The 15397-nt window shown below is 36.7% G+C and overlaps 1 protein-coding gene across 14 annotated transcripts in view; it reads left to right on the top strand.

The window, feature by feature from the left end:
* Positions 1-15397, top strand: part of UNC80 (unc-80 subunit of NALCN channel complex) — a 243325-nt gene that overhangs the window by 33778 nt on the left and 194150 nt on the right. For all 14 annotated transcript variants that reach the window (XM_002712440.6, XM_089329902.1, XM_002712438.6 and 11 more), the window contains exons 6-7: positions 2443-2516; positions 6134-6273. In XM_002712440.6, the coding sequence (XP_002712486.3) occupies positions 2443-2516; positions 6134-6273 (214 nt within the window). The remainder of the gene's footprint in view (positions 1-2442; positions 2517-6133; positions 6274-15397) is intronic.

Here is a 15397-nt window from a genome sequence, read left to right as displayed (position 1 = left end):
GTAACTGTTCTACCTGGAGTGAGATGACAACTCCTGTGATTTTTGTTTGCATTTTCCTGATAGTTATTGGTACTGAAACTTTTTTCCATATGTTGTTGGCTACTTATATTTCTTCTAAGAAATGTCCATTAAAATCTTTTGCTCGTTTCTTAAATGTTTGGGTTGTTATTTTGTCTTTGAGTGTTTTGAGTGCTTTATATATTCTGGATATTGATTCTTTGTCAGATGAATACTTTGCAAACTTTTCTCCCATTCTATTGGTTGTCTCTTCAATCTGTTGATTAATCACTTTGCTCTGCAAAAACCTCTTAGTTTAATATGAAGCTGTTTTACTTTTGTTGCTTTGTTTTTGAAGTGTTACCCAAAAAGTGGTGGCCTATGCCAATGTCTTCATATGTTTTCCCTATATTTTCTGTTAACACTGTCGTGGTTTCTTGTTTTAAATTTAGAACATTGATCACTAGGCATTGATTTTTCCATAGTGTGAGAGGTAGTGGGTGAGGATCTTGATTAAGTCTTTTGCATGTGGACACCCAGTTTTCCTAGGACCATTTATTGAAGAGATCATTTCTTCCCCATGATGTTTTTGGCTTCTTTATCAAAAAGTAAATTGGCTACAGATGCATGGATTCATTTCTGGGATGTTCCATTGTTCTTTGTGTATGCTTTTCTTGCTAATACTGTGCTTTTTGATTATAATAACTATATAATATCTCCTGAAAGCTGATTTTGTAATACCTTCAGCCTTTTTCTTTTTATTCAAGATTATTTTAATTATTTGGGATCTTTAATATTTCCATCTGAATTTTAAGATTTTTTTTCTAGCTCTGTGAAGCATGTCTAGTATTTTGATGTAGATTTTGTAGAATATGTAAATTGCTTCAGATAATATAGACATTTTAGAATTTTTTTTCCTAATCCATGAATGTGGAAAGTTTTCTTACTTTTGTGTGTGTGTTGTTCAATTTCTTTCATAAGAGTTTTGTCATTTTCATTGAAAGTCTTTAATGTCCTTTGTTAAATTTATTCTAAAGTATTTCATTTATTTAATTCTTATAGTTACTATGAATGGGATTTCTGTTATAATTACTTTCTCAATAAGTGCATAAAAATGCTACTGATTTTTGTGTGTTTATTGTGCATCCTGTGACTTTATTCAATTTATTTATCAGGTCTAATAGTCTTGAAAAAGAATCTTTTGGTTTCCATATATACAGAATCATGTCATCTGCAAACAAGAATAGTTTGATTTCTTTCTTTTCCTTTGTATGTGTTTTTTATTTCTTTCAAAACTGTCCAGTACTACATTGAATAAAAGTGGTTAGAGTGGACATTATTATCTGGTTCTTTATCTTAAAGAAAATGTTTTCATTGACTTTTGTTGAATGCTTCTCCTGCATCTATTGATATGAACATATGATTTTTACACTTCATTCTGTTGATGTAATCTAGCACATTTATTGATTTGTGTGTTTTGAAACATTCTGTATCCCTGGATACATCCCACTTATGGTGAATGGTCCTTCTGGTGCGACTTTAGATTCAATTTGCTAGTATCTGATTGAGAATTGTTGCACCTATGTTTGCCAGGGATATTGGTTCATAATTTTTCTTTCCTTCTTCCTTCCTTCCTTCCTCCCTCTCTCCTTCCCTAAGTGTTAAGTGACCTTCAGCAAGTTAAGCTCCCTGTGCCTTTGTTGATTTGGAAAATGAGTATAAAAATACATCAATATTGTAGGGCTGTTTTAAGGATTAAATGAGTTAGTATATGTAAAATTCTTAGGACAGGGACCAGCATAGTGATGTAGCAGGTTAAGCCCACTGCTTGCATTGTATACATCCCACGTGGGTACCAGTTCATGTCCTGGCTATTCCATTTCTGATCCAGCTCCCTGCTTATGGCCTGGAAAAAGAAGCAAAAATGGTCCAAGTGCTTGGGCCCATACCACCTACGTGGATGACTCAGATAAATCTCCTGGCTCCTGGCTTTGGCTGGCTGAGCCCTGGATGTTGTCTCTTGGGGAGTGAAACAGTGAATGGAAGACCTCGTTCTCTCTGTCTTACCCTTTCTCTCTGTAATCCTGCCTTTCAAATAAATAAATAAATCTTTAAAAAATTCTTAGGACAGAATTTAGAATATATTATGTGCTAAGTAGATGTTAATTGTTATCCTTATTATTATTGTTAACTTTTTAGCACCATACCCTTCTTTCTTAGACTGAAACACACCATATCTATACTTAATCTAGAAATGCTGAATTGTTTGGATTATTCATTTTATTTCTCTTATGACATGCATTTAAGACATTATTGCATGTCTTTTTCCATCTGATAACTATCTATCAAAATGGATTTTTTAAATTTGGAAATGAAATTAACTTATACAATAAAATGAATTTTATACTTACGAAATTCAAGACTGAATTTCTCCCATCTTTACAGCCAAGAGAAGTTCTCCTATCAACAGTCAAAGTCAGACCTGTGAATCACCAAATCAAGACACAAGACACCAAGAGGTTAGTAGTTGATTATACTCTTGAGAGGAGAAACATTAATTCCTTAGATACAGTATAGTGTGTACAGTAAGATATGAATTCTAGAATCATACTACATACTCAAGGCCATCTCTTACTCCCTGAATGTAAACATTTAACAGCTTTAGGTTTCTATTGATCCAGTATGAAAATTAATGTTATGCGTGTCTTAAAACTATGGAGGTGCTGAACAAGATAATGCTCTCTCTCAATGGCTAACATGTAACACTCAGTAATGGTGGTTATCCTTATTCATCTCTCATGTTAGGCAAACTAGCATCTTATTCTCAATTATTAACCCCCTAGTGTTAGTTAAATAACTCTAGTGTTGGTAGGGTAATGTTTCAGGTAGTGGAGAAGAGGGTGTAGAAAAAAGGAAAAAAAAAGTCTTACTTGGTCAAGGAATCAAAAGGTTAATAGGAGTCCATACTATCCCACATAGATGCAAAATAATGCAATATAATCCAATGTAAATTTGTCACATTTGGTACATGAGAGAAGGAAATGAAGGCCAGGGTAGTTGAAAGCTACATAGAAAGGTATTTTACCAATAACTTAACATGCCGTTAGATGACCAGCCTTCACTTTCAAGCCAACACATGCAAAATAAAACTGGATTCTTCACATCAAATTGGATTCTCTTTCCAACCAATACATTCACTTCCAGGAAAAATCATCATTCTTTTTTCCCTCTAAGCTGTAAATTTTGAAGTCTTATTATATCTACCACTTACCTAGCAATTGCCAAGTACAGACACTATGATTGATACACTGTATGATGTACTAGTATACGTGTCTTTCACATTTAACATCTTTGAAGCTGAGTGTGCTTGACAATCTTTGGCCTCTTCCTATCTCCCTGCCTGATGACAGTCTTAATATGGTAGTCAGTCATTCTTGTGCAGCATAAATTTGGTCATTTCCAGCACTTAAATTTGTGGCATCAAAGTCAGTGGCTTAAAAAAATTAGTCAGAGAAAAATAGGAGAGCACTGTTTCAAGAAATAATAATCTTGATACAGGTGAATTGATCCTTTGGACAAACTGAAGTAATAACAGATCTGAGTTTCAAATTCTAGATATCAAGGAGTGACAGTCACACCTATACCAATTTAATTCACATGTATTTTCCTTTCACAATTAGGGTACTTCAAAAAGTACACAGAAAAAATAGAATTAAATATAAATTTATTCTTGTGCAAATGGTTTTTGAAATCCATGTATAGGTTTCTAATAATATGCATTTTCTATGAATTTCTGAAGATACCTCATATACGCAGGATGGATATATAACCAAAAATGATGTATAGCAAAATCTAAAATGGCTCTTGTGGTAACTATAAAATGAAATGTTCTCACTGATAAAAAGTGAAATGTCCTAATTTAATAGGGTCTATTTTCCCTTAATGCTAAAATAAAATAATGGTATGTCTTACAGGTGATGGCATTTTAGATTCAATGAAATACATAAATCATATTTAGTTAATTTTCTCTTTTTGATTTCTTGCTGAGTCATATTATTTTCTTTTTGTCACCTCACTAACGTGTGTCTTTATTCTCTATGCCTATCACTCTCTAAATCCAGAATCTCATAACTGAATTGCAGCTTGATTGAATTTTCTACCTCTAGTCTTACCTGCTTTGCATAAATGCCACTTAATAATGCCTGGCTAATCCTTCTAATGCATCATTTATTATTTAACTCATCATTGCAAAGATTTATTGTATGCAAGGTACCATTCTTTTATGGTATCCCTTCTTCTGTAGGAACCTGTAGTGGTTTCTGTTTGCCATCACCTCAAGACCAAACTCCCCACCCTGGTTCTCTATGCCTTCCCCTGTTTCACCATGCCACCTATGCGACCCTCTCTCTGATTAATGCTTCAGTTGGTTAGAGCACTGCCTCCCTATGTGGAGCATGCACATTTTAACCTGTGAGTGAGCTCAAACCTTCTTCCAGTTGGAATGCTATCTCTACACTTTATTGCCTTTCCAAATTGTACCTTCTTAAGCACCAATTAAAAATTCCAAACTCTCAGAAGTCTAATGGTGTTAAACTTACACTATCCAATATGGGTCATCTCTAGGCCCATGTGGTTCTTAAACACTTCAAATATGGCAAGACTGAATTGAGACTCTAAAATATATCCTGAATATTGAAAAAAAGTAGAAAATGAATGTAAAAATATTAATAAAATTTGCATTGATTGTATGTTGACATGATAATTTGAAGTTAAATGAGATAATATTAAAATTAATTTCATCTGTTTTTCTTTTTGCTACTTTAATGTGTCCTCTTATATAAAGTAAATCAAATATGTGGGTCATTGTGGTTTACACTGTATTTCAATTGGGTATGCTTCTCTAACTTACTTGTCTTGTAATATAACTGCAAACTCTTGAGTTCAAGTTCAGGTTTATTTAATTTTCTTTTACATCACAACATGAAGCACACATAGCATATTCAGGATAATGAACTCTTTGATCAAGTTCAGAAGATTTATTTCAAGGAATTTCTAGCTGCACTTGTCTCTCACCAGTATAGTTGAAAAATGCCTTATTTTGTATATGAAAATAGAAATTGTAAGGGTCGAACTATTCTGATGGATTCTTGAGAGTTTTTGTACTTTAGGGAAGTATTTAATCTGTAATACCTGTGGGAAAATATCTTACATTACCTGGAAAGAATTACATTTATCAGCTAAATGCAATTAAAATGAGCTACCCTGTAAAAGAATTGCTGAACATGCACTTATAAATTGGTGTAAAGGTCATCGAGTCCAAGTAAAATATGTTTCATCTGAATAATGATGAAAAAACTTGAACCGTGCTCTTTGAGTCTCATGTTCCGACTTTAATTTTCTCCTACAAACCTGGTACTAAATTTTAGCCTGGTGTCACTATTCAGTTCTCACCATTGGCGTATCTTTGACAAATTGTTGGTTTGTAACTCTTCTGTAACTACAAGACATGGAGATAAAAAAAAAAAAAAGAAAAGAATCAAGGACAAAATGAATAAACTTTATGCAAGTGATTAGTCTAATGCTTGAAATGCTCTTGATGCTGTCTAGAGGTCTGTTTCCATTTCCATCCCTTTTTTTTTTTTTTTTTTTTTTTTTTTTTTTTTTTGACAGGCAGAGTGGATAGTGAGAGAGAGAGACAGAGAGAAAGGTCTTCCTTTGCCATTGGTTCACCCTCCAATGGCCGCCGCAGCCCGCGCGCTGATCCGAAGGAAGGAGCCAGGTGCTTCTCCTGGTCTCCCATGGGGTGCAGGGCCCAAGCACTTGGGCCATCCTCCACTGCCTTCCCGGGCCACAGCAGAGAGCTGGCCTGGAAGAGGGGCAACCGGGACAGAATCCGGCGCCCTGACCGGGACTAGAACCCGGTGTGCCGGCGCCGCAAGGCGGAGGATTAGCCTATTGAGCCGCGGCACAGGCTCCATCCCCTCTTACATGAAGGCAAAAATCCCTTTATCTTTGGCATTTATAAATGATTGTACTTAAAAAAATAATATATGTAACCACATGTGCGTATGCTAGCTAATTCTAGAGGATGAATTTGAAGAATAAAACACTAACCTGCTCTCTCCACCTCCAAAAGGGACTCCAGGTGGTCTGTGAAACATTCCAGCCAGATTCCATCTCGCCCAAGGCCACCATTTCAGGCTGCCACCGAGGAAACTCTTTTGATGGAAGTCTGTCTTCCCAAACTTCCCAGGAAAGAGGTCCATCACATTCCAGGTACATGATTGGAATGTAAGAGACAAAATGTATTCCTGGTCACCAAAAATTGAATATTCATTTTTAGCTACGTCTATAGCCTTTGTTCCTCAAAATATGTATGTTCATAATACATATATATATATATATTCTTGGTTGAGGTATAATTAGATAATAATTTCAGAAATGTGCTATGAATCCCTCTCATTTAAATAAACTAGGGTTTAAATGGGAAAATATGCCCTATTTGATGAGATGTCTGAATTAGATGCTATTTTAAATTAAGTGCAGAAATTTTAAATTAAGTGCAGAAGTTCAAATGATACTAAGAAAAAATAATATCACAGAGAAAAGAAAGGTTCTGCTTTATATGGTAAATAATATTTCATGCCAGCAGATCACTATATTTAAGTGGGTTAAATTCAGCAGATCACTAAATTTAAATGAGTTAAATTCTAAAGTCCTCAGGAATCAGTAAGTCTATTTTTTGTAAACATTCCAATTCTACTCATATTATTTGTGTGCTCAGTGGATTTGCTTCAAAGTATCTTCCCCCAAGAATAGGAACTAGACTACTTCTATTCCCTGCTGAAATTATGGACACTGATTCATTAGGTTTGCCACTCCACCTAAGAGGCCAGAGTCCCAGAGACCACTTGTATACCTCTCCTTTCAAACAAAATTACAATCTAGTGGATAGTATCTTAAAAGGAGGTATTTTTTAAAAAACATTAATTCAGGTAAAATTTTTATACCATAACATTCACCTGGTTTAAGTTTACAGTTTAATTATTTTTAGTAAATTTAGAATGTTGCACAACTGTCACCACCATGGAAATATCACATTGTACCCCATACATGTGTATGTCAAAATATGTCAAAATAAAACTTAAAAGGAAAAAAAAGAACACTCTCATCATACAAAAACATTCTTTTGTGCCCATCAGTAGACACTGCCGTTCTCACAACTAGCCACAGATAACCACTAATATACTTTTTGTTTCAACTGACTCATATTTCTAGACATATCCTAGAAGTAGAACAACACAATTTGTGCTATTTTGCATCTGGCTTGTTTCACTTAGCATAAGGCTTGTCAGGTTTATCATAGCATGTATCAGTAGTTCATTCTTTTTATTGTTGAATAGTGTCCCTATAAATGATTTTTATAGGGATTTTCATTATTCATTCATCAGTTGGTAGAAATTTGGATTGTTTCCACTTTTGTCTATTATGAATAATGCTGCTGTGAACATTCACTTACACATTTTTATGTGGGCATAGGTGTCCAATACTAACAAGTAGTTATGTAGAAGTAGAATTGCTATTGTTTTAGTCCATTTTCTGTTCCTATAGAAAAATACTCAGTGATGGATAATGTATAAAGAAAAGAGGTTTATCTTGCTCACAGTTTTGGAGGCAGAAAGTCCAAGATCTGGCAGCCCCGTGGGTTCAGCCATTAGTGAGGGCCTTCTGGCTACATCAAAACATGGAAGATGGCATCATGGTGGAAGCACATATAAGAGGAAGAAGTCGAGCAGAGAGTGAGCAGAGAGTGAGGGGACAAGCTTGCTCTTTTTATCATAGTTGTCTCTTGAGAGAACTAACTGGACGCCTGTGAGAACTCATTAGTCCCTTCTAAGGATGGCACTCCTGTCGACCTAATTAGCTTTCACTAGGCCAGACCTATTAGAGATTCTAGCCCCTCAAACTGCCACACTGAGGACCAAGCTTCTGGAATACAAATCTTTGGAGAAGACAGCTATACCATATCCAAACCATAGAGTTGGGTTGTATGGAAAGTTATTTCTTAAAATACTGCTGAATTGCCTAAATTGCTGCATTATTTTACATTCCTACTAGCAATAGATGAGGCTGTATTCCACTGTATCCTCAGCAACACTTGTTATTTTCTTTTTTTAGCGTAGTCATTGTAATTGGTATGAATTGAGATCCACTTGTGGCTTTAATTTACTTTTCCCTAATGGTTGATAATGTTAGGTATATATTTATGTGCTTGTTGGCTATTTCTATAGCTTCTTTGATGAGATGTCTTTTCAAACCTATTTCCCGTGTCTTAAATGAGTCGTCGTATTACTGAACTTTAAGATTCCTTTAAATATCCTGGATAAAAGGTTTTTTTTTTTAATTTAAAAAATAGGCTTATTGCTTTTTCCTCCCAGTATCTGGTTTACCCTAACATTTAATATTTTTAAATGACCTATCCCTCCCGATCTGATACCAGGACCATGATACACAGGTGCAATTTTTTTGAATGATTTGTTAGAAATCTTGACAGCATGGAGGCATAGAAGCACATTTTTAAAAGACTTATTTATTTATTTATATGAAAGTCAGAATTACAGAGAAATAGGGAAAGAGAGAGAGAAAAAGAGAGATCTTCCATCTGCTGTTTCACTTCCAACACAGCTACAATGACCAAGGTGGACCAGACCAAAACTTGGAGCCAGGAGCCAGGTGCTTCTTTTGGGCCTCCCACCTGAGTGGTAGGGACTGGAACACTTGGGTCATCTTCTGCTGTTTTCCCAGGCCATTATCAGGGAGCTGGATTGGAAGTAGAAAAGCAAGAATATGAACTGGGACCTATATGGGATGCCAGCATTGCAGGCAGTGGCTTTACCCTCTATGCCACAATGCTGGCCCCTAGAAGTATATTTTTAACCATAGTACTATTTTGCTGTATTTTAAAAATAATATACAAAGAGTGCATTTATTTGTATTTTAAAAACAAATGGGGGCTGTTGTGGCATAGCAGGTAAAGCCGCCGCCCAGGTGCGGGCATCCCATATGGGCGCTGGCTCAAATTCTGGCTGCTACACTTCTGATCCAGCTCCTTGCTAATGTACCTAGGAGAGCAGTGGAAGGATGGCCCTAGTCCATGGGCCCCTGCACCTACCTGGGAGACCCAGAAGAAGTCCCTGGCTTCGGATCAGCTCAGCTTCAGCTGTTGTAGCCAGTTGGGGAGTGAACCAGCAGATGGAAGACACTTTCTCTCTTTCTCTCTCTTTTTCTCTCTCTCTCTGTCTGTCTGTCTCTATCTGTCTCTGTAACTCTGTCTTTCAAATAAATAAAATAAATCTTTAACAAAAAAGAACTGCAGCTCTTTTACAACTTCAGTTGTAAAAAAATGTGGCTCAGGTGAATAATCTACTGGTTGAGAGCATGAAATTTTGACTTTAACTTTGGTTTGTAACTGGGCTTGTGTTATTACATTGATTTACTGTCTAGGTCAATGATAACGATGTGTACTTAAAATAGTATAATATATATGAAATCTAAAAAAGTGGAAGTAGGCCGGCACTGCGGCTCACTAGGCTAATCCTCCACCTAGCGGCGCCGGCACACCAGGTTCTAGTCCCAGTTGGGGCACCGGATTCTGTCCCAGTTGCCCCTCTTCCAGGCCAGCTCTCTGCTGTGGCCCGGGAAGGCAGTGGAGGATGGCCCAAGTGCTTGGGCCCTGCACCCCATGGGAGACCAGGAGAAGCACCTGGCTCCTGCCTTCAGATCAGCGCGGTGCGCCCGCCGCAGCAACCATTGAGGGGTGAACCAATGGCAAAGGAAGACCTTTCTCTCTGTGTCTCTCTCTCTCTCACTATCCACTCTACCTGTTAAAAAAAAAAAAAAAAAAAAAAAAACTAAAAAAGTGGAAGTAGAAGGTAGAATGATGGTAGCTGGAAGCTGGTCGGGGGTGAATGTGGAAAGAGGAGATAATGATTGGGGATATGTAATTTCAGTTAGGAGAATACGGTAATGACCTATTGCATGGAATGGTGACTATAATAATAATAATACCATGTATATTTCAAAATCACTAAGAGAATAGATTTTTAAATGTTTTTACCACCTAAACCATGATAAATACGTGAGGTGATAGATTGATGAGCTTACCTTAATCACTCCTCAAGGTAAACATATATCAAAATATATTATACTCCATAAATATATAACATATAATTATTGTCAATTATAAATAAAAAACAAACTGAAGATGAAAATGTTGATATGTAGGGAAAACCAGTCCCATCTCCTGTCATCTAACTGATGCACCTACTACATTTTAACTACTTAAACAGCTGAAGCAATGAGGAATTTAGTACCTTCCGATGAAGCACATTTCATTTTTTAATTTTTTTTTAGCAGTGGGCATTTTTTTTAGAAATTTATTTATTTATTTGAAAGGCGGAGTTACAGAGAGGCAGAGGCAGACAGTGTGGGGAGGGAAGAGAGACATTTTCTTCTGCTGCTTCACTCCTCAAATGGCTGCAGCTGCCAGAGCTGTGCTGATCTAAAGCCAGAAGCCAGGAGCCAGGAGCTTCTTCTGCATCTACCACATGGGTGCAGGGGCCCAAGCACCTGGGCCGTCTTCCATTGCTTTCCCAGGCCATAGCAGAGAGCTGGATCAGAAGAGGAGCAGCCAGGTCTCCAACTGATGCCCATATGGGATGCGGGCGCTGCAGGAGTTGGCTTTACTTGCTAGGCCACAGCTACAGCTCCGCTCATTTGATTTTTATGATAGCTCTGTTTAGTGGAATGTCCTTATATTTGACCAAAATCTGCTTTCCTGTGGTTTCTCCCTATTTGTATTGGTTTTTCTGCTGTGTAACAACTTACAAAAAACTTAATGATATAAAACAACCTACATTTATTATCCCTCAACTTCTGTAAGGAGAGATTCATGAATAACTTAGGTAGGTTCTTGGCTCTAGGGCCTTCCTGGGCTGAATTCAGATGTCAGAAGCTGCTATAGTCTCCTCAGAGGTTTGAATGGGGAAAGATCCACGTACAACCTCCCTCAGATTGTTGACAGAATCCGTCTTCCTGCAGTAATAGGAATGTGATTCCTGTTCCCTTGTTGACTATTAGCTGGAAGCTGTTTTCAGGTCCTAGAGCCTGCCCACAGTTTGCTCACACATGACCTCCATAGGCTATCTCACAACGTGCCATCTCACTTTAAAACAAGCAAGGGAAAGAAACCCCTCTAATTACAGCCTGCTGATACAGAGCCTTTATTATACAGCATAACTACAAGAGTGATATATCTCATCACCTTTGCAAAGTAAGACATCCGAGTCAGGAAGCAGCATTCCTTTACCTTTGCCTGCTGTACCATGTTCTGTTGGTTATAAGCAAGTAACAGGCCTTGTTTACACTCAGGGGAAGAAGATTATAAAGCTTGTGAACTCCATCAGATGGAAATCAAGGGTGAATTCAAAAGTATACAGGCAGGGTCTTAGTGATGATATACACACTCTTCTCTTACTAGCCTTTCTGCTATTCAGAAATGATTATTATGATCATTATTATGCCAAATCTCTCATTTTATTTTATGGCCATAATGACTCACTTGCAAAGTTGTCAAGGATATAATTAAATCATATTTATGAAAAACATAGTTACTTAGGGTACAGATCATAGAGAAAAATAACTATCCTTTTTGGACATCTGTGTGTGGAAAATAATACTCGAGTCCTTACATTCATGGTATTATTTAAGTATCCATAAATATCCATTAATTCATTCATTTATATTTAAACAAAAGGCATCTCTATTGACCTGTACATCCTACTCAAAAATCTGAGTTGACTCCACCCCAATCTTTATCCAGGCCTTACAATCTGCCTTTTCTCTGAAACTTTTACTTGAAAGTCAGTTATAGATAGAGGGATGGATAGATAGATAGATAGATAGATAATCAATCTTCTGTCCACTAATTCATTCCCCAGATGCCCACAATAGCCAGTGCTGAGTCAGGGCAAAGCCAGGAGCCCCAAACCCAATCTGGATCTCCCATATGAGTGATAGGAACTCAAGTACTTAAGCCATTACCTGCTGCCTCTCAGGACTGTGCATTGGCAGGAAACTGGATTGGAAGTGGGGCTGAGCCACAACATAAGCACTCCAGAATGGGATGTGAGTGTCTCAGGTGGCAACCTTAACTCTGAAACAAACACTTGCCCCACATCCTGCCTTAACGTAGACACATCCTTTACAAACTTAAAATCAGTACTTTACTTCAGATTATTATTTCTTACTTGAATTTGTAAGCTGCTTACAAACCAGAATTTTTGTCTTCAGCATATCCTCCTCCTAATCCATTATATATGCATTATTATCAGGCTGATTTTAAGTATATGTGAATTAAAGAACACAAATGTCTGTACCCAATGCAGCCACCATACAATGTTAAAATATAAATGTTGTACAATCACTGCACGTGCCTCTTCCAGGAGAGAAAATTTGGAGGTACTGGTTGATTCTAGTTTTGAAATTAAGCTGGAAAAATGTTGGAAAGTTCATGATTAAACTCGAGTCCTACTCTTGCCTGTGGCCTTTGGCTCTGTTCTCTGAACTATTGACCCACACCTCTAAGTTTTCTTTTTCAAGAAAGGTGGCATGAGTATACCGAAGAGTAACTGGGCTTGCTTCCTGCCAGTCAAATTTTAGGGGTACAAGAGCTATTTCATTTAACACTGTCTCCGAAAGTACCTTTGTTAATATAATACTTTTAAAAACTTTATGAGTTCACTGTGAAACTTATTGGGGTAACTAGAAAAGACAAAATCCACATCCACAAATTTCTTAGGGATAATTCCATCTGTCTCTTGGGTTTCTGTTGAAGAATTTCACCCTTGAGGTTCGTCCAACTTAAGTCTTAACAAATTTCACAGCTCCACCCTTGGCATCATCCTTAGACCACCTTTCTCCAGCAATCCCCTAGATGTGATGTTTGCTTGGAGGCCATTTTTTATTTTCAGCATTAATTGCCATTTAGAAGGATAGAGAATTTTCAAAATCATCAAAGCATGGCTCATTAGTCTTTAACAGTTTTCCTTCAGTTCATATCTCTACTCTCTCAGTTTACTATAAGGTTCAAGAAGAAATCAGAAGGCATCTTCAACACATTATTTGGAAATTTCTTTTGTTATATCATCCAGTGTTTTGGGTACATTTTAAAAACTTTCAACACACTACAGCAATCAACTTTCTGCTACTACACACCACTTCTCTAGTTTCTAGTAGCATGCTCCTTACTTCCCATTAATCCCTCTCAGACTACCTCCTCGAAGTTCATAAGTTCTACTTGCTATCTGTGTAAAGCAATTTGTTTGTTTAAATAAAAAAAGAAGTTTTCAAAGTATTTACTGCTTCTACCTACTACCTTATTACACAACCATTCTCAAAGTTTAGGATTTTATTTTGGTACCAAAAATCTGTACTAGCTATCAATTGCGTGTAACAAATTAGCACAAACCTTAGCAACTGAAAAGAAATTTATTATCTCACATAGTTTTTGAGGTTCACAAATCCAGAAACACCTCAGCTAGGTGATTGTGGCTCAAGGTCTTGAGATTTTGTCCAGGGCTGCAGTCATTGGAAGGCTTAACTGGAATAGAAAGCCTACTTTCTTTCTTTTTAAAGAAGTATTTACTTATTTGAAAGGAACAATTACACAGAGAAAGGAAGAGAGACAGAGAGATTTTCCATATCACTTGTTCACTCCCCAAATGGCCACAATGACTGTATTTAGGCCAGGCCAAAGCCTGGAACTCTGTCTGGGTCTCCCACATGGGTGCAGGGGCCTGAGGATTTAAACTATCCTCCTCTACTTTCCCAGGCACATTAGAAGGGAGCTGGGTCAGAAATGGAGCAGCCAGGACTCAAATTGGCACTCATATGGGATGCCGGTGCTGCCGGCCAGCTTTAACCATCTGTGCCACAGTGCTGGCCCCTGGAGAATATGCATTCAAAGTCACTCAGATGGTTGTTGACCAGCGGTCTCAAGGTCTCACCATCTGAGTCTTTCCATAAAGCTGCTTATGACATGAAATTTGGGTTCTCTCAAAACAAATTAACCAAGAAATAGAGGAAGCAACCAAAATGGCAGCCTCAGTGGCTTTTACAACCCAGTCTCTGAAATGACATACCATCACTTCAGCTATTCCATGAATCATTCCAACTCTGGTACAGTGTGGGAGATGACTACACTATGGTGTATCAATAGGTAAGGCTGTCTTGGAGGCAGGCTATGATAAGCAATAATTCTGATAATATTTTTACCCTAATGTTATATATTATTATAGATTTTTCTGTAATTTTTTTCACATCAATTATTGATCATTCTTAATCCACTAATTCTGCTTTATACAAATTCAAAAAAATGTTAGTTTAAGTTAGGATAAGAGTAAGTAACATCTTACTTCAAAGACCATAATTCTGACTTTTAAAAAAACAATGAAAATCAATACTGGGATAAAAAGCTTGTATTTCTTATATATTTCCTAACTTTAGTAAAGATTAGAAATTTATAAATAAAAACAGTCACTGATGTTTGTTTTTCTTACAAAATCAAATGTTAATGGTTTCAATCTGATTTGCTAATAAAAATAAAATCAAATACAATTTTCAGGATTCTTCTTTGTGGAAGAATATTTTTCCCATTCTATAATGTTGTTACACCCAAATATGTGTATATATATATATATGTATATATATATATATATGAAATGATATACACACGTATCATTTCTTGACACATATACACACACATACACCTGTATGTGTGAACCAATGGCACTTTGGAAAAGTAAATTGCATCTTCTCTATTCCTAGCTTCAGTGGCTGGTTGCCATGGAAATAATGCACACAGTAGACCTTTGATAAAATGCTAATGTTAATGGTTCATTAGAGGGGTTCATGTACTAATCAGAAATAAAGAGAACTTTAAGAACAAAGCAATACAAATATCTTAGCAACAAAAGCTGCCTGCTTGTATCAAACAAATGCAATCCATCATCTGTTTTGCTATAATCTGTACTGAAATGAACATCATTCTTCCCTACACACTCCAAACAGTGAGCAGGTAGCTAGCTTTTTACATTAATGTGACATTTCATCTTTAATTACCATATGCATGGACTTAATTTATGCTTCATTAAATACTGCATAGGGTCGAGGCTGATTTGCATCGTTCTCTTCCTCCATAGATTATTTGCTATTTCCAGAGTACTTATTATCCTTGATGCTATCATCTTCCAACCCTGTTCAATAATAACTTGATTTCTAGAGCTATAGTTACTTGTAAAACATATTAAAGCAACTATTACCATTTTAAAAAAACTTTTTT

The sequence above is a fragment of the Oryctolagus cuniculus genome, chromosome 3 (assembly GCF_051225735.1).
Source record: "Oryctolagus cuniculus isolate XC-2025 breed Fujian yellow rabbit chromosome 3, ASM5122573v1, whole genome shotgun sequence".
Taxonomy (NCBI): domain Eukaryota; kingdom Metazoa; phylum Chordata; class Mammalia; order Lagomorpha; family Leporidae; genus Oryctolagus; species Oryctolagus cuniculus.
The sequence above is the reverse complement of the archived record's forward strand: the minus strand, read 5'-3'. Positions and strand labels throughout refer to the sequence as shown.